Source organism: Lampetra fluviatilis, chromosome 61 (genome assembly GCF_964198595.1).
Source record: "Lampetra fluviatilis chromosome 61, kcLamFluv1.1, whole genome shotgun sequence".
NCBI lineage: Eukaryota > Metazoa > Chordata > Hyperoartia > Petromyzontiformes > Petromyzontidae > Lampetra > Lampetra fluviatilis.
Genome location: NC_136335.1, coordinates 1178330 through 1202568, shown reverse-complemented (window position 1 = coordinate 1202568; position 24239 = coordinate 1178330). Strand labels below are relative to the sequence as shown.

Genomic DNA, 24239 nt, shown 5'->3' with positions numbered 1-24239 from the left:
CGACTGGCTGATGCACCACCTGTGCCCCCTACTGTGCCAACTTGCTGTGCTTTAGCCACCCGGCGCTCCGCTCGTTGTTGTGAACGTCGCTCCTCCGCCCTCCGTTGTTGTTGGAGGGCGAATGTCTCCAACTACCCAGTAGCGTCCTTCACGAGCCTCCTCCACAGAGGCCGATCTTGACTGCGCTGGTACCAGTCATCGGCAAGTCCACTCAGCTCCACGTTCTCCTGTACCACATCACTCCATCTCTTCTCTATCCCGTGCCGCGCCCATTTAGCCCCCTCGATCCGGCCGAACTATAGCTGTTAAGGCATGCGGTGGCTGGGCATGCGGGCTACATGACCCAGCCAACGCAGTCTTGCCTCACCCACCCACCCACCATCTCACTCATTCTTTCACTCATTCACCCACCCACTCACTCTTGCAAATGAGACTCCTATCATGGTCTCGTGGCTTCTCACCTGGGTCACACAAAATCAACCTGAACTCAATCACTCATCATCATCTCACTCAATAAATCACCCACCCACCCACCATCTCACTCATTCACTCACTCATTCTTTCATTCATTCACCCATCCACTCACTCCTGCAAATGAGACTCCTATTATGGTCTCGTGGCTTCTCGCCTGGGTCACACAAAATCAACCTGAACTCACTCACTCATCATCACCATCTCACTCATCTTTTCACTCGCTCCCCCGACACTCACTCACTCGCTCTTGCAGGCAAGACTCCTGGTCACACAGAATCAACGTGAAACTTGGACGTTACTCACGTCTTTGGCTTCGGGACTGCCCAACAATGCCAGTCCGAGTTTCCCTCGACTTGCGTACTGCCCATTCACACTGGAGAACACAAAGACAAAGATAAAGATCCCCCGTATAGCCTTAACAGACTGTAGGGGCAAGTGCTGTTAGCGAGCACCTATGAAGGCCGGAACGGCACATGAGGGGGTGGGTGGCCAGCACCACGCCCGACCGCCTTTGTCTCCCCCAGTGGCGATGTTTACACACCACACCAGGTACTCATTTGAGGCTGAGTCGACCTAGGGGAGGCCCGGGACCGGTTTAGATAATCGTCACTGGTGTTTGCCGTGAGCGGGAATCGAACCCGGGTCGCCAGGTTTGTAGTGCAGCGCGCTAACCGCTACACTACCGCTCCCATTACTGGGGAGCAGTGGTGTAGAGAACACACACACACAGACACACAGACACACAGACACACAGACACACAGACACACAGACACACAGACACACAGACACAGAGTACACTCAACACCGTCAATGTCATGGCCATATCGGTACCAACGCCGTGAATAATCCGAGGGGGGGGGTGTTCGAGACGCAGAGAGATTTATAATACCCGTGACGAAGGTTTTTAGTGGGTCAGATCGCGTGAATATCTATGTGTCGTTAAACCCTCCACCACCCGACACAGCCAATCAGTAAGATTTGTTCGTTTCCCGGTCCGCTTGTCCCCATAGACTCAACACTACCCATAGACTCAACACTACCCACACTACCCATAGACTCAACACTGCCCATAGACTCAACACTGCCCATAGACTCAACAGTGCCCATAGACTCAACACTGCCCATAGACTCAACACTGCCCATAGACTCAACACTGCCCATAGACTCAACACTGCCCATAGACTCAACACTGCCCATAGACTCAACACTACCCATAGACTCAACACTGCCCATAGACTCAACACTGCCCATAGACTCAACAGTGCCCATAGACTCAACACTGCCCATAGACTCAACACTGCCCATAGACTCAACACTGCCCATAGACTCAACACTGTCCATAGACTCAACACTGCCCATAGACTCAACACTGCCCATAGACTCAACACTGCCCATAGACTCAACACTGCCCATAGACTCAACACTGCACCATAGACTCAACACTGCCCATAGACTCAACACTACCCATAGACTCAACACTGCCCATAGACTCAACACTGCCCATAGACTCAACACTGCCCATAGACGCAACACTGCCCATAGACTCAACACTGCCCATAGACTCAACACTGCCCATAGACTCAACACTGCCCATAGACTCAACACTGCCCATAGACTCAACACTGCCCATAGACTCAACACTGCCCATAGACTCAACACTGCCCATAGACTCAACACTGCCCATAGACTCAACACTGCCCATAGACTCAACACTACCCATAGACTCAACACTGCCCATAGACTCAACACTGCCCATAGACTCAACACTGCCCATAGACTCAACACTACCCATAGACTCAACACTGCCCATAGACTCAACACTACCCATAGACTCAACACTACCCATAGACTCAACACTACCCATAGACTCAACACTGCCCATAGACTCAACACTGCCCATAGACTCAACACTGCCCATAGACTCAACACTGCCCATAGACTCAACACTACCCATAGACTCAACACTGCCCATAGACTCAACACTGCCCATAGACTCAACACTACCCATAGACTCAACACTGCCCATAGACTCAACACTACCCATAGACTCAACACTGCCCATAGACTCAACACTACCCATAGACTCAACACTACCCATAGACTCAACACTGCCCATAGACTCAACACTACCCATAGACTCAACACTGCCCATAGACTCAACACTGCCCATAGACTCAACACTACCCATAGACTCAACACTGCCCATAGACTCAACACTGCCCATAGACTCAACACTGCCCATAGACTCAACACTACCCATAGACTCAACACTGCCCATAGACTCAACACTACCCATAGACTCAACACTACCCATAGACTCAACACTACCCATAGACTCAACACTACCCATAGACTCAACACTGCCCATAGACTCAACACTGCCCATAGACTCAACACTGCCCATAGACTCAACACTGCCCATAGACTCAACACTACCCATAGACTCAACACTGCCCATAGACTCAACACTACCCATAGACTCAACACTACCCATAGACTCAACACTGCCCATAGACTCAACACTACCCATAGACTCAACACTACCCATAGACTCAACACTGCCCATAGACTCAACACTACCCATAAACTCAACACTACCCATAGACTCAACACTGCCCATAGACTCAACACTGCCCATAGACTAACAGGCAGGTCGCGGTGTGGTGAGTGTGGGTACCTCCCATCTCTTCTGACAGCAGTGGCGTGAGCCAAGCAATTGCAGGGGCTGCGCCTTTACGCACTTTACACGCGTGTACGAGAATAGTGGGGGGGGGGGAAATCACACGTGACACTCACTACATGTAGGTCTGGACGACGGCCGTAGACATCACAGCTGGGACGTCAGGGGCAGGCTTTTGTGATTTTGCTGAGAAAAGATCAACAACAACATTAACAACGACATCAACAACATCATCAACAACACCATCAACAACAACATCAACAACATCAACAACATCAACAACAACGCCATCAACAACAACATCATCAACATCATCGACGTCAACATCATCGACGTCAACGTCAACAACACCATCAACAACATCATCAACAACATCATCGACGTCAACATCAACAATGTCAACATCATCAACGTCAACATCATCAACAACATCATCAACGTCAACATCATCAACGTCAACATCGTCATCGTCGGAACGGAATCGGAAGAATTAAACTACGGAGCTAAGGGCCTCACATCACGAGGGAGAGTCTCTGAATTTGAAAATAAATACAAAGACTCACTATTATTGTCGAATGATAAACATCGTGGGTTTACTCTCCAAGGCAACTCTGTGCTGTGCTAGTACCGAACTGGCCACGTTCTGTTCACGTGACGAACCTTTACTAATTGCGTGTGCGTGCGTGCGTGTGTGTGCGTGCGCGTGTGTGTGTGCGTGTGTGTGTGTGTGCGTGTACGTGTGTGCGTGTGTGTGCGCGTGCGTGCGTGTGCGTGTGCGTGTGCGTGTGTGCGTGTGTGCGTGTGTGCGTGTACGTGTGTGCGTGCGTGCGCGTGTGTGCGTGCGCGTGTGTGTGTGTGTGCACGCACGTGCGTGCGTGCGCGTGCGTGCGTGTGTGTGCGTGCGTGCGTGTGCGTGCGTGTGCGTGCGTGTGCGTGCGTGCGTGCGCGTGCGTGCGTGTGCGTGTACGTGTGTGCGTGCGTGTGCGTGTGCGCGTGCGTGTGTGTGCGTGCGCGTGTGTGCGTGCGTGCGTGTGTGTGCGTGCGTGTGTGTGTGTGTGTTTCCAGCTGCTCGGCACGGTACCTGCGCTGGGCTGGCCCTTCCGCGGTTGCTTGGGCGCGTGGAACTGGAAGGGGTTGCCTTGGCCGGACGCGTCGACCCCGCCGAACAGCGAGGCCAGGTTGGATCTGCAGAGGGAAAAAAAAACAAAAAAAATAAAACAAAGATCCCCCAAGTAGCCTTCATCCAACTGTTGGGGCAAGTGCTGTCAGCGAGTAGCAGCACCTACGAATGTCGAGGGGGTGGGTGGCCAGCACCATGCCCGACCGCCTTTGTCTCCCCAGTGGCAATGTTTACACACCGCACAGGGTACTCTTTTGAGGCTGAGTCGACCTAGGGGAGGCCCGGGACCAGTTCAGATAATCGTCACTGGGTGTTGGCCGTGAGCGGGAATCGAACTCGTGTCGCCGGGTTCATAGCGCAGCGTAGCGCTAACCGCTACACCGCCGCTCCCCACAAAGAGAAACAGATACACACCCGCTTTGGATCATCATCATCATCATCGGTAAGTAGAGGATTGATATCGTCCTGGGCCTCCCCAAGTAGACCTAGGGGAGGCCCAGGACCGGTTCGGATGTCCGTCACTGGTGTTGGCCGTGAAAGAGATTCAAACTCGGGTCGCTAAGTACGAATTCGGGTCGCTGGATCTGTAGCACACACCCGCACACATGACATGCGACAACAACAACAACCGCCATTCACCACTAAGTGGCGGTGACGTGACCACGACGCTTGTGCCAGGCCATGTGCACCTTGAGGCCACGTGAAGTGTCGAACGCCCGCTGGCAGGAGGTCACGGGGCAGACCCAGCAGGTGCCACGGGTCGGCTGACCGAGATGACCGAGATGACTGGCTGATGCACCACCTGTGCCCCCCCTACTGTGCCAACTTGCTGTGCTTTAGCCACCCGGCGCACCGCTCGTTGTTGTGAACGCACACACACACACACACGCGGCACACACATGCAGCACACACACACACGCATGGCACACGCGGCACACACGCACGTGGCACGCACTCACGCATGCAGGACTCACACACACACGCAGCACACACACACACACACATGCAGCACACACACACACATGACACACACATGACACACGCATGGCACACACGCACGTGGCACGCACACACACACACGCAGCACTCGCACACGCACGACTCACACGTAGCGGAGAAAGCGCAACAGAGGGCAGGGAATCAACCTCGGTTTTCAATATTATTCTCACTAAAGGATAGTTAGTTAGTTAGTTACGACCATAACCTCCCCATTTCAAGAGACACTGGGGGAGACGTGGGGGGGGGGGGTCCCAGCCAAAAACGCCCCCCCCCGCTCCTCCACCCCACATTCTCCGAAGCCAGCGGATGGCACGAGCGTGAAGAAATTATCGGGCGAATGCCAAGGCCCCTTTTGAGCGAGACAGCCGACGGGACGAAATTAAAAGTCTCGCGAAGCCGAAACGAAAACACAAAGACGGCCTCAAGTGTCCGTGGCACGGGGTGGCGAGGGTTCACGGTGCCTGAGCACGCGTGTGTGTGTGTGTGTGCATGACATGCTGTGTGTGTGTGTGCATGACATGCTGTGTGTGTGTGTGTGCATGACATGCTGTGTGTGTGTGTGTGCATGACATGCTGTGTGTGTGTGTGCATGACATGCTGTGTGTGTGTGTGCATGACATGCTGTGTGTGTGCATGACATGCTGTGTGTGTGTGTGCATGACATGCTGTGTGTGTGTGTGCATGACATGCTGTGTGTGTGTATGACATGCTGTGTGTGTGTATGACATGCTGTGTGTGTGTGTGTGCATGACATGATGTGTGTGTGTGTGCATGAAATGCTGTGTGTGTGTGCATGACATGCTGTGTGTGTGTGCATGACATGCTGTGTGTGTGTGTGCATGACATGCTGTGTGTGTGTGTGCATGACATGCTGTGTGTGTGCATGAAATGCTGTGTGTGTGTGCATGAAATGCTGTGTGTGTGCATGACATGCTGTGTGTGTGTGTGTGCATGACATGCTGTGTGTGTGCATGAAATGCTGTGTGTGTGTGCATGAAATGCTGTGTGTGTGCATGACATGCTGTGTGTGTGTGCATGAAATACTGTGTGTGTGCATGAAATGCTGTGTGTATGTGCATGAAATGCTGTGTGTGTGTGCATGCAATGCTGTGTGTGTGTGCATGAAATGCTGTGTCTGTGTGCATGAAATGCTGTGTGTGTGCATGAAATGCTGTGTCTGTGTACATGAAATGCTGTGTCTGTGTGCATGAAATGCTGTGTCTGTGTGCATGAAAGGGCAGTGCGTTGTGCTCCATCAACGGAGGCTCTTTACAAGCCCTCTTGGGCAGGAGGCTGCTGCTGCTACTGCTGTTGCTGCTGCTGCTGTTGCTGCTGCTGCGGCTGCTGCTACTGCCGCTGCTGCTGATGATGCGGCTGCTGCTGCTACGTACGTAATTTTTTTCCTTCCGATCCCGTTCCGACGACGTAGGCGTACACACGTGTACACGTACGTCGGTCATCGGAACTAAATCGGAAGAAGGGAAACTGAACGTTCACAGCGGCGAGATCCAACACAGCCGCAGGCAAGCACAGGTAGCACTGCCTTGCACGTGGGGAGAGGGGGTGTGGGGGGTCTATCGGTCGACCACAACGTTGCTCAGCAGGAGACTTCAACGCCCTTATCAACCAACCCGAAAACCGGATCTTAACACTTAAACTAAACAATTTTTTTTTTATTTTGCCCGGTGTAAGGATCCATCACTGAGCTAAGATAGCGGTCTGGCTATTACAAGTGGCTTATCATCATCATCGCCACGTGGAAATGTCGAGCAGTAGCCAAATACTCTAAACGCGTGACGTGGAAAATAAAAACCGAAGGACCCGGAGAAAAATCCACGCGACCACGGAGGGAGAGAGACACCGCAAACTCCAAATATACAGCAGCAGGTGTCAGAGTCGGGATCGAACCCACGACCTCCTGTACACCAGGCGAGGTAGTTAACATCTCCTAGCCACCGTGATGATGATGAGAGAGAGAGACACGCAAACTCCAAATATACAGCAACAGGTGTCAGGGTCGGGATCGAACCCACGACCTCCTGTACACCAGGCGAGGTAGTTAACATCTCCTAGACACCGTGATGATGATGAGAGAGACACGCAAACTCTAAATATACAGCAGCAGGCGTCAGGGTCGGGATCGAACCCACGACCTCCTGTGCACCAGGCGAGGTAGTTAACATCTCCTAGCCATGGCATCCTTTTGCCACAAAGACCCTTGGAATGACCCTTAGACCCCTAGCCCCCGGGACTAACCATAGGCACCACGACAATACCGCCAAAGCACCCGGGCACTTTATCGGTTGAATTAACAAAGGAGTGCGGCAAAAGTCCTTTCCGCAGGACACCAAGCCACTCATTAACCGGCCTTCGTTAACTATTGTAAGAATGGTCTGTCGAGACACACGATGGGACATGGAGGCATTTGTTTGACGAGCATCCTGTTAGGTTTTAATCGATTGCCGCTGCTGTGTGATCCCCTATTGAGTACCGTAATGTGCGGGTACGTTTTGTCGTGGGTTGGGATGTTGTCGCCAAAACCAGTTGCACGAGGAACGATGGGACCCGGAGAAAACCATGTGGAACAGGGGGAGATCACACAAACTCCACTCACTCACTCTGTAGAACATGGGGAGATCACACAAACTCCACTCACTCTGTAGAACATGGGGAGATCACACAAACTCCACTCACTCACTCTGTAGAACAGTGGGAGATCACACAAACTCCACTCACTCTGTAGAACATGGGGAGATCACACAAACTCCACTCACTCAACTCTGTAGAACATGGGAAGATCTCACACACTCCACTCACTCACTCTGTGGAACAGGGGGAGATCACACAAACTCCACTCACTCACTCTGTAGAACAGTGGGAGATCACACAAACTCCACTCACTCTGTAGAATATGGGGAGATCACACAAACTCCACTCACTCACTCTGTAGAACAGTGGGAGATCACACAAACTTCACTCACTCTGTAGAAGATGGGGAGATCACACAAACTCCACTCACTCAACTCTGTAGAACATGGGAAGATCTCACACACTCCACTCACTCACTCTGTGGAACAGGGAGAGATCACACAAACTCCACTCACTCTGTAGAACATGGGGAGATCATACAAACTCCACTCACTCTGTAGAACAGGGGGAGATCACACAAACTCCACTCACTCTGTAGAACATGGGGAGATCATACAAACTCCACTCACTCTGTAGAACAGGGGGAGATCACACAAACTCCACTCACTCTGTAGAACATGGGGAGATCACACAAACTCCACTCACTCTGTAGAACAGGGGGAGATCATACAAACTCCACTGACTCTGTAGAACAGGGGGAGATCACACAAACTCCACTCACTCTGTAGAACATGGGGAGATCACACAAACTCCACTCACTCACTCTGTAGAACAGGGGGAGATCACACAAACTCCACTCACTCTGTAGAACAGGGGAAGATCATACAAACTCCACTCACTCACTCTGTAGAACAGGGGGAGATCACACAAACTCCACTCACTCACTCTGTAGAACAGGGGGAGATCACACAAACTCCACTCACTCAATCTCACTCTGTAGAACAGGGGGGGATCATACAAACTCCACTCACTCAATCTCACTCTGTAGAACCTGGGGAGATCACACAAACTCCACTCACTCACTCTACAGAACAGGGGGAGATCACACAAACTCCACTCACTCACTCTACAGAACAGGGGGAGATCACACAAACTCCACTCACTCACTTTACAGAACAGGGGGAGATCATACAAACTCCACTCACTCAATCTGTAGAACAGGGGACATCATACAAACTCCACTCACTCACTCTGCAGAACAGGGGAAGATCACACCAACTCCACTCACTCACTCTGTAGAACAGGGGGAGATCACACAAACTCCACTCACTCTGTAGAACATGGGGAGATCACACAAACTCCACTCACTCACTCTGTAGAACATGGGGAGATCACACAAACTCCACTCACTCTGTAGAACATGGGGAGATCACACAAACTCCACTCACTCTGTAGAACAGGGGGAGATCACACAAACTCCACTCACTCTGTAGAACAGGGGGAGATCACACAAACTCCACTCACTCACTCTGTAGAACAGGGGGAGATCACACAAACTCCACTCACTCAATCTCACTCTGTAGAACAGGGGGGGATCATACAAACTCCACTCACTCAATCTCACTCTGTAGAACCTGGGGAGATCACACAAACTCCACTCACTCACTCTACAGAACAGGGGGAGATCACACAAACTCCACTCACTCACTCTACAGAACAGGGGGAGATCACACAAACTCCACTCACTCACTTTACAGAACAGTGGGAGATCACACAAACTCCACTCACTCTGTAGAATATGGGGAGATCACACAAACTCCACTCACTCACTCTGTAGAACAGTGGGAGATCACACAAACTTCACTCACTCTGTAGAAGATGGGGAGATCACACAAACTCCACTCACTCAACTCTGTAGAACATGGGAAGATCTCACACACTCCACTCACTCACTCTGTGGAACAGGGAGAGATCACACAAACTCCACTCACTCTGTAGAACATGGGGAGATCATACAAACTCCACTCACTCTGTAGAACAGGGGGAGATCACACAAACTCCACTCACTCTGTAGAACATGGGGAGATCATACAAACTCCACTCACTCTGTAGAACAGGGGGAGATCACACAAACTCCACTCACTCTGTAGAACATGGGGAGATCACACAAACTCCACTCACTCTGTAGAACAGGGGGAGATCATACAAACTCCACTGACTCTGTAGAACAGGGGGAGATCACACAAACTCCACTCACTCTGTAGAACATGGGGAGATCACACAAACTCCACTCACTCACTCTGTAGAACAGGGGGAGATCACACAAACTCCACTCACTCTGTAGAACAGGGGAAGATCATACAAACTCCACTCACTCACTCTGTAGAACAGGGGGAGATCACACAAACTCCACTCACTCACTCTGTAGAACAGGGGGAGATCACACAAACTCCACTCACTCAATCTCACTCTGTAGAACAGGGGGGGATCATACAAACTCCACTCACTCAATCTCACTCTGTAGAACCTGGGGAGATCACACAAACTCCACTCACTCACTCTACAGAACAGGGGGAGATCACACAAACTCCACTCACTCACTCTACAGAACAGGGGGAGATCACACAAACTCCACTCACTCACTTTACAGAACAGGGGGAGATCATACAAACTCCACTCACTCAATCTGTAGAACAGGGGACATCATACAAACTCCACTCACTCACTCTGCAGAACAGGGGAAGATCACACCAACTCCACTCACTCACTCTGTAGAACAGGGGGAGATCACACAAACTCCACTCACTCTGTAGAACATGGGGAGATCACACAAACTCCACTCACTCACTCTGTAGAACATGGGGAGATCACACAAACTCCACTCACTCTGTAGAACATGGGGAGATCACACAAACTCCACTCACTCTGTAGAACAGGGGGAGATCACACAAACTCCACTCACTCTGTAGAACAGGGGGAGATCACACAAACTCCACTCACTCACTCTGTAGAACAGGGGGAGATCACACAAACTCCACTCACTCTGTAGAACAGGGGGAGATCACACAAACTCCACTCACTCACTGTGTAGAACAGGGGGAGATCACACAAACTCCACTCACTCACTGTGTAGAACAGGGGGAGATCACACAAACTCCACTCACTCACTCTGTAGAACAGGGGGAGATCACACAAACTCCACTCACTCACTCTGTAGAACAGGGGGAGATCACACAAACTCCACTCACTCACTCTGTAGAACAGGGGGAGATCACACAAACTCCACTCACTCACTCTGTAGAACAGGGGGAGATCACACAAACTCCACTCACTCACTCTGTAGAACAGGGGGGGATCATACAAACTCCACTCACTCAATCTCACTCTGTAGAACCTGGGGAGATCACACAAACTCCACTCACTCACTCTGTAGAACCTGGGGAGATCACACAAACTCCACTCACTCACTCTGTAGAACAGGGGGAGATCACACAAACTCCACTCTCTCGCTCGAGCCCTGTGCAATCCGCACGTCTGCCGTGTCATCTCGAAGAAGAAGACGAGTGGGATGTAAGTAACAAAAGCAGCAAAAAGCGGAACTAAAACTAACAGCAGCTCACATGAGGAAGCGTGGTGTGTGGTGTGTGTCGCGTTAGCGGGCAGGTCCACGCCCGACCGCCTTTGTCTCTCTCGTAGTCAGGCTCACACACAGCACCACGTGTTCATTTGAGGCTGAGTCGACCTAGGGGCGATACAAATAATCTCCCGTGTAGCCTCTAACAGGCTGTTCAAGTTCAAGTTCATTTATTAGGTGTAGCCCTGTGAGCCATTCGGCTCTTGAATCGGGTGCAACCGCAACAAACAAAAAACAAAAACATGAACAAGAAACCATCTTAAAGTGACTAAGTGCAAACAGAAAATCCAGGAAAAGACGGCAAAATATTGCAGAAAAAGCACCGTACACCAACGCTGTGTGCAAAAATCCCAGTGGGATGCAAGTCAAACAACAACCACAAGACAACATAGATTAAGGCCATCAGTCTCTGTACTACAACAAACAAACATGGCTAAACCAATACACTTTTCGAAATCACCAAAATAAAGCCATGAAAGCAATGAAAAAGCAAGTAGTAGCGCCTATGAAGGCTACCGGCACTGTGGCACACGAGGGGGTGGGTGGCCAGCACCACGCCCGGCCGCCTTTGTCTCCCCAGTGGCGATGTTTACACACCGCACCAGGCTACTTATTTGACGCTGAGTCGACCTAGGGGAGGACCGGAACCTAGCTCAGATCATCGTCACTAATGTTGGTTGGCTGTGAGCGGGAATCGAACTCGGGCCGCCGAGTTCGTAGTGCAGCGCTAACCACTACACCCACCGCTCCCCACAAAGACAAAGATCCCCCGTATAGCCTTCCCAGATTGTAGGGGCAAGTGCTGTTAGCGAGCACCACAAAGACAAAAGTCACCCTATAGCCTTAACAGACTGTAGGGGCAAGTGCTGTTAGCGAGCACCACAAAGACAAAAGTCACCCGTATAGCCTTAACAGACTGTAGGGGCAAGTGCTGTTAGCGAGCAACACAAAGACAAATGTCACCCGTATAGCCTTAACAGACTGTAGGGGCAAGTGCTGTTAGCGAGCACCACAAAGACAAAAGTCACCCTATAGCCTTAACAGACTGTAGGGGCAAGTGCTGTTAGCGAGCACCACAAAGACAAAGATCACCTGTAGAGCCTTAACAGACTGTAGGGGCAAGTGCTGTTAGCGAGCACCACAAAGACAAAGATCCCCGTATAGCCTTAACAGACTGTAGGGGCAAGTGCTGTTAGCGAGCACCACAAAGACAAAGATCCCCCGTGTAGCCTTAACAGACCGTAGGGGCAAGTGCTGTTAGCGAGCACCACACACACGCACGGTGGAAAGTATCGAGTCGTCGCGTTCGCAAGGAGTCTCCTACCCGCTTGGCGCCGTGATGAAGTCTCCGTCATCTTCGTCTCCGCCGCCAAACATCGTCCAACAACACCAACAACAACAACGTCAAAGAAGAAGGCTGTTTGTTGTAAATCCTTAATAATCGTTGTAAAGCCTTCGTGATGATTGCCAAGGGATTTAAACAATTGCTGGGCGGTGGAAAGGAGGGGGGTGGGTTAGGTAGGGGGCTTAATAAAACACTGCCAATTGTAATTAAATCGCTTCTAAGCGTTCGAAAATGTTCCCGTGGGAGAAAGATCGACAGCCCGAGACAAACAGCCCCAGTTACAATGACAATCCCGGAATCAGCTGAGCAGTCAGCTGATGCCGCAAAGCGTAGGATGCTTTACGGCCAACACGACAACGTCGTGAAACGCCTCGACTCAGCATGGCCGCCGCCGCTGCCATCGAGGCCACGTGGTGGTGGTGGTGGTCGTCGATGGGGGGAATTGAATTCCATGCCGCGGTCGAGCACCGCGCGATATTCTCACCTGGATCAATGAACTATTCCGCGATTACACTCACACACACACAACCACTAACTCAACCACTCACTCACTCAACCACTAACTCAACCACTCACTCACTCAACCACTCACTCACTCAACCACTCACTCACTCAACCACTCACTCACTCAACCACTCACTAACTCAACCACTCACTCAACCACTCACACAACCACTCACTCAACTGCTCACACAATCAACCACTCATTCAACCACTAACACACTCACTCACACACTCACTCAACCACTCACACTCAACCACTCAATCAACCACTCACTCAACTGCTCACACAATCAACCACTCATTCAACCACTAACACACTCACTCACACACTCAACACAACCACTCACAATCAACCACTCACACACTCAACCACTCAATCAACCACTCACTCACACACTCACTCAACCACTCACACTCACTCAACCACTCACACACTCAACCACTCACAACCACTCACTCACTCAACCACTCACACACTCAACCACTCACACACTCAACCACTCACTCACACACTCAACCACTCACTCAACCACTCACTCAATCAACCACTCAACTCACTCAACCACTCACTCAATCAACCACTCACCCAGGTAGCCCCCCGTGCAAATAGGCAAAGTTTCACGAGTCACAATCGTTTTATTATTTCATCTCCTGGTTCAACAAAGGACAAGGTTTATTTTGAGCTTTCGTGACTGCAGGAATTACTCTTTTGATTATTTTGGTAAAGGCACGTATAAAGAGAAAATAATAAATTAAATACTAGCATACGACGTTTCGATTGCAACACAAGCAATCATCATCGTGCCACTCATTGACATGCTAATTTCTCTAACCCCTCCCTCTCTCTCCGCCCCCTCTCTCTATTTAAGGCAGAGATCACAAACGGGTTTTGATTCCTTACCCGTACCCGGCCGCACCAGGGTCCCTACCCGTACCCTACCCGAAATGAGTGACAAACGGTGACTCACCAGTGACTCACGGCCTACCCGTACCCGGCCGCACCAGGGTCGCAAACGGGTACCCGTACCCGGCTGGGTACGGGTAGCCGGGTATCGAATATGGGGTACCCGGTTGCGACCTCTGATTTAAGGCCTCGACACAGAGGCGTGGTTTCTCTGTGTGCCTATGTATGTATGTCTGTGATATGTCTCTACTTATATGTCTGTCTATATGTCTCTGGTTCTGTGTTTTATCTCGCTCTCAAATGTAGTATTCTCAGGAAGAACGTAATCAACCAGGTAGGGTGTTGACCGTTATGTTATCCGACTCTCTGTTTGTATCACATTACATTTCTAAGTATACTAGATTTGTGTTTCTATTTCATTTATACCCGATGATGATTGCTCGTGCTGCAATCGAAACGTCGTATGCTAGTATTTAATTTGTTTTCTCTTTATACGCGACTTTACCGAAAGAACCAAACGAGTAATGGACAAGGTGACACTGAGCGGGCAGTACCAACCTCTGCATGATAATCACTCAGCTGGGATTACACAGAGCAATCATCCCTACTGGCGGCAGACTGATGCCCGCTCGCAGGACAAGTGCCGAAGTCACCTTGGCTGCGCGTGGACAGCTGCCACCGGGGGCATCCTTTGAAAATGTTTGAGACGAGATGCAAGTCGGTCGCGCAGTGCGTGCAAAGGGCTCCGAGACGAACCCCTCCCCCCCACCCCGCCCGGAGTAAAAAGGCACCATATCAAAAACATTATCATCGTTACAACATTTGTCGTATCCCCTCCTAGTTTTCGGCTCACCGCTAATCTTCGATGTCAGCGGTGCGTCGTCATCGTCTTAGTCATCATCAGCGTCGTCATCATCAGCGTCGTCATCATCAGCGTCGTCATCATCAGCGTCGTCATCATCACCGTCATCATCATCAGCGTCGTCATCATCAGCGTCGTCATCATCAGCGTCGTCATCAACAGCGTCATCATCATCAGCGTCATCATCAGCAACGTCATCATCAGCAGCGTCATCATCGTCATCATCATCGTCGTCGTCGTCGTCGTCATCATCGTCGTCATCATCGTCATCATCATCAGCAGCGTCATCATCAGCGTCATCATCGTCGTCGTCATCATCGTCGTCATCATCGTCGTCGTCGTCGTCGTCATCGTCGTCATCGTCGTCATCATCATCCACGACCATCACCAGTGTCACCGTCATCGTCAGTCTTTCTTGAGGAATCCCTTGTAGAGCTTGCGGAGTTTCTCGACATCGCGGGCGGGCGGCTGCCTCCAGGCGTACCACGGGTACCACGGCTCTCGCGGCTCGCCGGGAGATCCACCAGCGCAGTGAGGCGGCGGGGGGGTGAGCGACACGGCGCCGTGCGCGTTCGTGAAGTCCTCCGGGGTCGCCGGCTCGGCGAGCAGCGGCAGCTCCATCAGCAGCAGCCCTGCGAGCGCACAGCGCAGTCAAACCAACAATACAAAAACGCTGAACATTTAGGGGGGGCACGGGGCTTTTGTGTGTGTTGAACCGCACCAACGTACATAGCCAAACCTGCTAATTGGATTTTCAGGTAGGGAGGGGGGCAACCCCTCCAGCGATGAAAAATGATAGAGGAGTTGTTAGTAAGGAAGGGCTTGTCCCTTGCTTTTGATTCGACGCGTATGCGGCGATGGCGCAGCCGTCGATCGAGGGTCGAATTCGAACCGCGTCGTGTGATTGGCATCGTGCTCGCTGAAGTTGTTGATGCCTTCTGGGAAGTCGTGTGCTGTGTACGCAACTGCGCACAATTCTGTGAGTCACTTATAACTGCTTTGCCGTTACTTATTGCCAATTATAGACTTAGACTATTGTCCTATCATCTCATAGAGTCCCTGGCCACGTAATAATATGCTACACAGTGGCAGTGGGGGTCGCAAAATGCCGAATTATTACTAATAAACCCCAATGGTCTGAATGAAATTAGGGATTTCGATCGGATCATTGGGGGGGCATGTGCCACCGGAGGGTACAGGACATGCACACACACACTCACTCGCTCTGGTCTGCCACTCAACTTTCTCCAGTTCAGCAAGAAAATAATACAATTATGTACCGTAATCTTGGGCTTTCTTAATCGCCGCCAGCAGATTCTTATGCTGCCTTTGGCAGAGGCCTGTGAATAAAATTGACATGAAACAGAAGTGTCTTAATAGTTAATAACGCGGTACGTTTGGTACCGACGAACATTCTATTAATTGTTCATAATCAACGTTTTTGGGTTTAGATCGCGTTATTTATAAATGTGTCGTAACCCTCCACCACCCGACACGGCCAATCAGTAAAAAAGTGTCACGTTGACAAAAGACAATTAGTTCACTGCTTTAGCCCACCGGTGTGTTGAAGCGTGAAACCACAACAATTTACAATTTGAGTAGTACGACGTTTCGCTGGTATCATCGGGCAATTCGCCATTCTGGAGAATTGCCCGATGATGCTGGATGTAATTGTAATAACAGCCATAGAGGGTTCACGTGGGGATTGGCTTGCCGGTCCTGCTTGTAGCCAATAAGGGTTGAGATAGGGACCATGGCCCACGCGTCATCACGACAGGTCATCAGGAGTGATTGGCCTAGCCATTCGGGGCCCCAGCCAATGGGGAGCCGGATGAGGGGCGTGGTCCCGGGATTGACAGGGAACCATCGAGAATGGTCGAAGCTGTCCATGTACGATTGGCTGGGGGGACCACGTGACGAAGGGATTAAGAGCGAGTGAGAGAGAACGATCGGGAGCAGACTGAAACTGACAAGAGCAGGGTCACGCGCGGACGGGGGCTCGGGGTGCCACGTGCGCGGTGGGGACTTGGTGCGAAGTCTGTCCTCTCTCCGTTGTTTGCCAGCAACGGAGAGTGAGTGAGCAAAGTGTATTGTGGAGTGGAAATAAAAGGACTGATTCCGAAGCCGTCTCCCGAAGGATTATTACACAATTACCAGCGAAACGTCGTACTACTCAAATTGTAAATTGTTGTGGTTTCACGCTTCAACACACCGGTGGGCTAAAGCAGTGAACTAATTGTCTTTTGTCAACGTGACACTTTTTTACTGATTGGCCGTGTCGGGTGGTGGAGGGTTACGACACATTTATAAATAACGCGATCTAAACCCAAAAACGTTGATTATGAATAATATTGGTCGCGAAAGCCTGCTACGTGTTAAACATTATATTAATTGTGATCAATTCACTCACCGGTTAGCGACGGGTCAAACACAATGCCTTGGTGCGGGCAAATAAACTGCTGCAGAAGACGGATGTTCTGCAAGGAAACCACAAGTGTGTTAATCAAGTGGTTCTTCTTCACCTGGGGTGCACGTCACCTCTTGGGTGTGCGAGATGCCCTTTCTTGGGGGGTAGCGACACGGACAGATTTTTTTAGAAGGCAAATCATCGAAAACACAAGTTAAGCACGGGCATGTAAGTACAACTTACTTTTCGATTTAAAGCTTTCGTGACTGCAGGGATTAATCTTCTTGGTTCTTTAGGTAAAGTCACGTAGAAGGGAAGTAATAAAATAATAAAAATAAAACATAGTAAAATAATAATATAATATATTAAAATAATATTATATAAGAAAATAATAATATAATTATATAATATTGTTATATTTCGATTTAAAGCTTTCGTGACTGCAGGGATTCATCTTCTTGGTTCTTTCGGTAAAGTCACGTAGAAGGGAAATAATAAAAATAAAATAAAAATAATAAAATAATAATATAATAAATTAAAATAATCAAATAATATTGTTGTCGGCGTTGTTGCAGTGGTGGTCGTTGTTTGTTTAACGTTCGTGTGATGGTTATTCCATGTGTAGAGGGAAGTTAGAAAGATAAAGGTGCAGCCCTGCAAATTATTTCTCGGCTCAATGTTTGCCGGAAGGTGCCTCTGCTCTCAGGAGCTCTAGAGCCATTTTCCCCGCTCTTCCATGCTGACCAGACATCTTGGAAGAGATATATATTTTTGGTTCTTTCGGTAAAGTCATGTAGATAGACAATAAAATAATACAATTAAAGAAAACATTTTCTTGGTTCTTTCGGTAAAGTCACGTAGAAGGGAAATAATAAAATAAAACATAATAAAATACAATTCTCACGACGTTTCGGCCACAACGCAAGCAGCCGTCCCTCAGGTGAAGACCATGTTTTATTTTTATTATTTTATTACTTCCCTTCTACGTGACTTTACCGAAAGAACCAAGAAGATACAACTTACTTTGTTTCATCAAACATATGTGTCTTTATAAACGTAGTAATTTAGTTTTACGATTGTGAATCAAAGGCGTGCAAAGGCTGCAGTAAAGGTTAAGCACCATTGTGTTCAGTGAAAAACAGCAATGTCAATGTGTGTGTGTATATATATAGTGTCTAAATCTAATTTAGAGGCTGCTGGCATAGTATAATTAGCCTGAGCGCAGACGAGAGATTCATTTAACTTGTCGTCCGTAGCAGCTGAGGAGGCATCACTTCAGCGACTCCAATTTGTTCGTGCGGCCAAAAACCAGCAAATCACGAATGTGTTTTGTTAAATAGCCGCGTGAATAAATCTACACACGGCTAAAAGTGTCGGATCCATCCCAAGGGGGTTCCGGTTATCTGCTCTGGCCCGCGCGCTTAAATGGTCAGCACGCTTGACTTATAATCCAGAGGCCGCAGGGTTCAATTCCATCTCCTGGCACGGCAGCGCAAACGACGGTGGAAGTTTCTGAAATCCTCCTCCTCCTCGCCACCGCTGCCTGTTGTCCGTCTACCCGGCGGTGTCAATGGGAACGCCAGCAGCTGGTCGAGTGTGATGGGGTCAAGTGTGGGCAATTAAAAACCTCTTCGAAAACCTCTCAACCACCCCAACAACAACTACCACAACAACGGTCCCGAGGGGGCATTCACGCTGAGGTGTAAGATGGAAAGTTGGCAGAGGCTCGCGAAGTGGAATGTTTCAAATTAAAGCTTTCGTGACTGCAGGGATTCATCTTCTTGGTTCTTTCGGTAAAGTCACGTAGAATGGAAATAATAAAAATTACAAATAATTAAATATTATGTAAAATAAAACATAATAAAATAATAAGTTTTATTTTTATTATTTTATTATTTCCATTCTACGTGACTTTACAGAAAGAACCAAGAAGATGAAGTGGAATGTTTTTGGTCAGCTTGTTGTTTTGTTATTACAGTCGATCATGGATTAGCCGGAGGCTTCAGGGGGCAGGGGGTGCCAGATATTCTTAAACGCCGGATAATCATTACATCATCATTATTTCAAATAGCTTATTTTTGCACATTGTTGAATAACATTGTGTTTTTAGGTGTTGTGTATGTTTTTTGTTGCGTTTTAAATTTGTTTACTATGTGAAATTGGCATAAACATACAAAGACAAACAGAAATATCCTACTGTAAAAAGTTAATGTATTTAACGTACCGTACTTACCACTCCAATCTCGAAGACTCTGCATGGGGTGGTGTACATATTGCTACGCTCTTGTTTCAACACAACATGTGTTTGATAATCGTATTTAATATTTGACACTGAAATCAAGTATAGCTAGCTACTACATAGTGTATAGTACTGGTAGGAACCTCCTGGTTACACCAGCCCACAGGGGATTATTGTGTCTGTCCGTCGTGCAGGGAGGGGCTGGGTTTGGAGGAAGGGGCTGGGTGGGGAGGGGAGGGTGGGGAGGGGCTGGGTGGGGAGGGTGGGGCTGGGTGGGGAGGGGCTGGTCACCCCGTGGTGCCCTTATAAAACTCAACGTTTAACCTACTCACGCCGGCTTGTGCCCGCCCTCACAGTCGGGCATATTTGCGGAATACACCACGCCGCCGTTGACCCTGGCCATTGACCGAGCAACCCAACGTTCCTACCAGCTCCCTCCGCAGGAATGTGTTGTATATATTTGACACTGAAATCAAGCGACTTTTTTCATCATGCACACGGTGCCGATCGCTGCACTGGTTACAGCCTTTGGAGCGGCTTTGCCGGTTTCGCCGGATCGGCCCGGGACCGCCAGATGTTGGATGCAGCCTGTTAATTACAATCGACGATCAACCGTATAATTGTGATTGATGTCTGCTCAACACCTCCAACCAGCCCCTTACCTTGAAGTCCATTATGATCTTTGGGTCTCGGCAAGCTGGGCACGGGTTTGAACAGACGTTACTTCCTCTCTGTAACACGGGAACAACACGCGCGCGCAAATCTGACTGCTTATCCGTACATCCAAATGAAGTTTCGATTTAAAGCTTTCGTGACTGCAGGGATTAATCTTCTTGGTTCTTTCGGTAAAGTCATCACGTAGAAGGGAAATAATAAAATAATAAAAATAAGGCTCCCGTAAACCACGTGACCTCCGTGTGACCAACGTCACTCTGAATCCCTCCCCTGTTGCTGCCGATGACGACGGTAATGATTCCGATGTAATGCTGATACCGCTGCTGACAATGATTATGCTGCAACTATTTATGCTTCTGCTGATGATGATGCCTAGGCTGCGGATGCTTCTGATGCTGATAATAATTACGCAACGTATGTTGCCGATGGTGATGATTATGCCACACTGCCGATGGTGATGATATGCATGTGTTTAGTCCCACGATGCTGGTTTTGCTGCTACTGCTAATGAAGTAACTGATGCTCCTGCTGTTGTGGAGTTACTCATGCAGCCAGCTATGGCTGCAGGGTTTTGGTGGTACATGTTGTTTATGTCGTTTATTGTGAAAATTCGGTCACAGTTCCTATGATCACTGCTGTTACATTGCTTTTATGGCTTTATTTTGGTGATTTCGAAAAGTTTTTTTATTTGGCCATGTTTGTTTGTTGGAGTACGGAGTTAGAATGATGGCTTTAATCTAAGTTGTCTTGTGGTTGTTGTTGTTTGACTTGCATCCCACTGGGATTTTTGCATACAGCGTTGGTGTGTACGGTGATTTTTTTTCTGCAATATTTTGCTGTCTTTTCTTGGATTTTCTGTTTGCACTTAGTCACATAGTCACTTTAAGATGTTTTCTTGTTCATGTTTTTGTTTATTGTTTGTTGCGGTTGCACCCGATTCAAGAGCCGAATGGCTCACAGGGCTACACCAAATAAATGAAACTGAAAAATGAAACTGATGACAATGACAAGGTGTGTTTCAATGTTCTTCATTGCAAGGCCCGTGGGCCACTAAAGACCCCTGACAATACACAAATCTGATAACACCCCCTCTGCCCCCCCGTTATCTTGCTGCTGTCAAACCCCCAATGGTTTCAAATGTGTGGTAGCCAGAGGTCGCAAACGGGTTTTGATTCCTTACCCGTACCCGGCCGCACCAGGGTCGCAAATGGGTACCCGTATGCTACCCGTACCCGTACCCTACCCGAAATGAGTGACAAACGGTTACTCACCAGTGACTCACGGTCAACCTGTACCCGTACCCGGCCGCACCAGGGTCGCAAATGGGTACCCGTACCCGGCCGGGTACGGGTAGCCGGGTATCGGGTAGGGTACGGGTATCGGGTACCCGGTTGTGACCTCTGGTGGTGGCCCTCACACTACTCAAGACGCCCCCCTCTGAAAATGAGTGAAGAACTCCAGTGCACTTAGTCTTACGATGCAGGTCTTGCGTGTTTTCTGGGGAGGGATTCCACCTTTGTGGTTCCGTCTGTAATCCTTCCAGATGGGAATCTCCCCATAGCGCTCGATATATTCTGCGGAAGAAAGAAAACAACGGTTCGCCATCGGACAGACTGGGCCCTGCCACAGCCACGTGGAACTTCCATCACCGGCTCTGGGTCCAGGTAGCTCGGTGGTCTCTGCCGAGATCCTGGGTTCAGGCCACGGTAGGTTTCATCTTTTGCCGACAAAAAGGGCGCTGGGTTTTTTCTGTTGTCACCAAGTTCTGACCGACCCTTCGATCGATTTGGGAAAAGCGACAAAGCAACATCGCCCCCCTACTGGCAGAGCAATGCTCGCTTGCCGGCCGGTGCTGCGTTCACTTTACGCCGCACAAGGACAGCTGCTACTGTGGGGGGGAAGGTGGAGGGTCTTGGGGTAGAGGGTCTTTGGGTGGGGGGGTCAATCACCTTCGCTGTCCAGATACTCCCAGGGGTTCTGCCGCAGGTGGGCCAGGGGGTCAGGGGCCGCCGGGGTCAACGCCTCCGTCGCGGCCGTACAGCGAGGCCTCCACAGCGGAGGGGCGGGCGGCCAGACGGGCCTCGGAGCCGCGACCCTCCGCAACACCTTGGGGGGGGGGGAGAGGGGAAGGGTTTCCCCGCACCTCAGATTAGCACGGTCGGCTACGTACGGTGCAAATGAAGTTACACATGCTGTACATACACACTGCGCATAGACTCAACACTGCCAACAGACTCAACACTGCCAACAGACTCAACACTGCACACAGACTCAACACTACCCATAGACTCAACACTGCCCATAGACTCAACACTGCCCATAGACTCAACTTCGCCCATAGACTCAACACCGCCCATAGACTCAACACTGCCCATAGACTCAACACTGCCCATAGACTCAACACTGCCCATAGACTCAACATTGCCCATAGACTCAACATTGCCCATAGACTCAACAATGCCCATAGACTCAACACTGCCCATGGACTCAACACTGCCCATAGACTCAACACTGCCCATAGACTCAACACTGCCCACAGACTCAACACTGCCCACAGACTCAACACTGCCCGCAGACTCAACACTGCCCACTGACTCAACACTGCCCATAGACTCAACACTGCCCATAGACTCAACATTGCCCATAGACTCAACACTGCCCATAGACTCAACACTGCCCATAGACTCAACACTGCACCATAGACTCAACACTGCCCATAGACTCAACACTGCCCATAGACTCAACACTGCCCATAGACTCAACACTGCACCATAGACTCAACACTGCCCATAGACTCAACACTGCCCATAGACTCAATCACTACCCACAGACTCAACACTACCCATAGACTCAACGCTGCCCATAGACTCAACGCTGCCCATAGACTAAACACTGCCCATAGACTCAACACTGCACACAGACTCAACACTGCCCACAGTCTCAACCCTGCCCATAGGCTCAACACTACCCATAGACTCAACACTGCCCAATAGACTCAACACTGCCCATAGACTCAACACTGCCCATAGACTCAACACTGCCCATAGACTCAACACTGTCCATTGACTCAACACTGCCCAATAGACTCAACACTGCCCATAGACTCAACACTGCCCATAGACTCAACACTGCCCATTGACTCAACACTGCCCGTAGACTCAACACTGCCCATAGGGGCAGACCCAGGTGCCATGGGTCGACCGAGATGACAGGGCCGATGCACCACCAATGCCCCCCAACTGTGCTAACTCGCTGTGCTTTATCCGCCCGGCGCTCCGCTCGTTGTTGTGAGCGCCAAGTCTTCTCCACGTGTATGGGGGTGACACACACCACGACAGCCAATCCGTTTCTTGACGCGCGGGTGTTTTGTTTTTAACGGGTGACGCCATCCATCTATCGGCTCTTACCTGCGCTCCGTCGCCTCCTCCGGCCGCCGGGAGCCTGGGGACGACGAGGAGAGACGACGCTAACCTCGACCGGCTTCTCAAGGACAGAGCAATTCCCGCCATTGCTAAGGGTTGGCGTCTTCTTCACCACCCCCCTCCCAATCGATTCGATTCTCCAGAATCGAAAATCAAAATGAACTTCACGCAAGCGATTCCTGCGCGCTGCTTAACATTGCGATGAAAGGAATCGAATTAGTTTCGATTAACAACAGCGCCAGATCGATTCGCCGTGTAGCGTAATGTGGTTTTGTGGAATCGATGCGATTTTGAAATTCGGGGAATCGATTTTTGTTTCCGCCGTCAAACTTCGATTCAGTAAATAACGAGATATTTTTTTTAATTAATGAAATATAATGGGGC

At 49.8% G+C, this 24239-nt stretch overlaps 2 protein-coding genes across 7 annotated transcripts in view; both read right to left on the bottom strand.

The window, feature by feature from the left end:
• FKBP15 (FKBP prolyl isomerase family member 15) overlaps positions 1 to 13134 on the bottom strand; it is a 44159-nt gene extending 31025 nt beyond the window's left edge. For 4 of the 6 annotated variants that reach the window (XM_078881489.1, XM_078881488.1, XM_078881490.1 and 1 more), the window contains exons 1-4: positions 12822 to 13134; positions 4237 to 4340; positions 3272 to 3341; positions 778 to 847 (exon numbers count right to left, since the gene is read on the bottom strand). In XM_078881489.1, coding sequence (XP_078737615.1) covers positions 778 to 847; positions 3272 to 3341; positions 4237 to 4340; positions 12822 to 12874 — 297 coding nt within the window. In that variant the 5' untranslated portion in view covers positions 12875 to 13134. The other 2 variants (XM_078881491.1, XM_078881492.1) reach the window with 2 other exon arrangements.
• An 830-nt stretch (positions 13135 to 13964) lies between these two features.
• Positions 13965 to 23983, bottom strand: MRPS18B (mitochondrial ribosomal protein S18B). The gene is made up of 7 exons (XM_078881324.1): positions 23841 to 23983; positions 22383 to 22539; positions 21910 to 22007; positions 20421 to 20489; positions 17523 to 17589; positions 16393 to 16452; positions 13965 to 15744 (listed from the first exon to the last, which is right to left on the bottom strand). Exons 1-7 carry the CDS (start codon positions 23940 to 23942, stop codon positions 15518 to 15520), a joined length of 780 nt encoding a protein of 259 aa, XP_078737450.1. The 5' UTR covers positions 23943 to 23983; the 3' UTR covers positions 13965 to 15517.
• Positions 23984 to 24239: the final 256 nt, after the last annotated feature.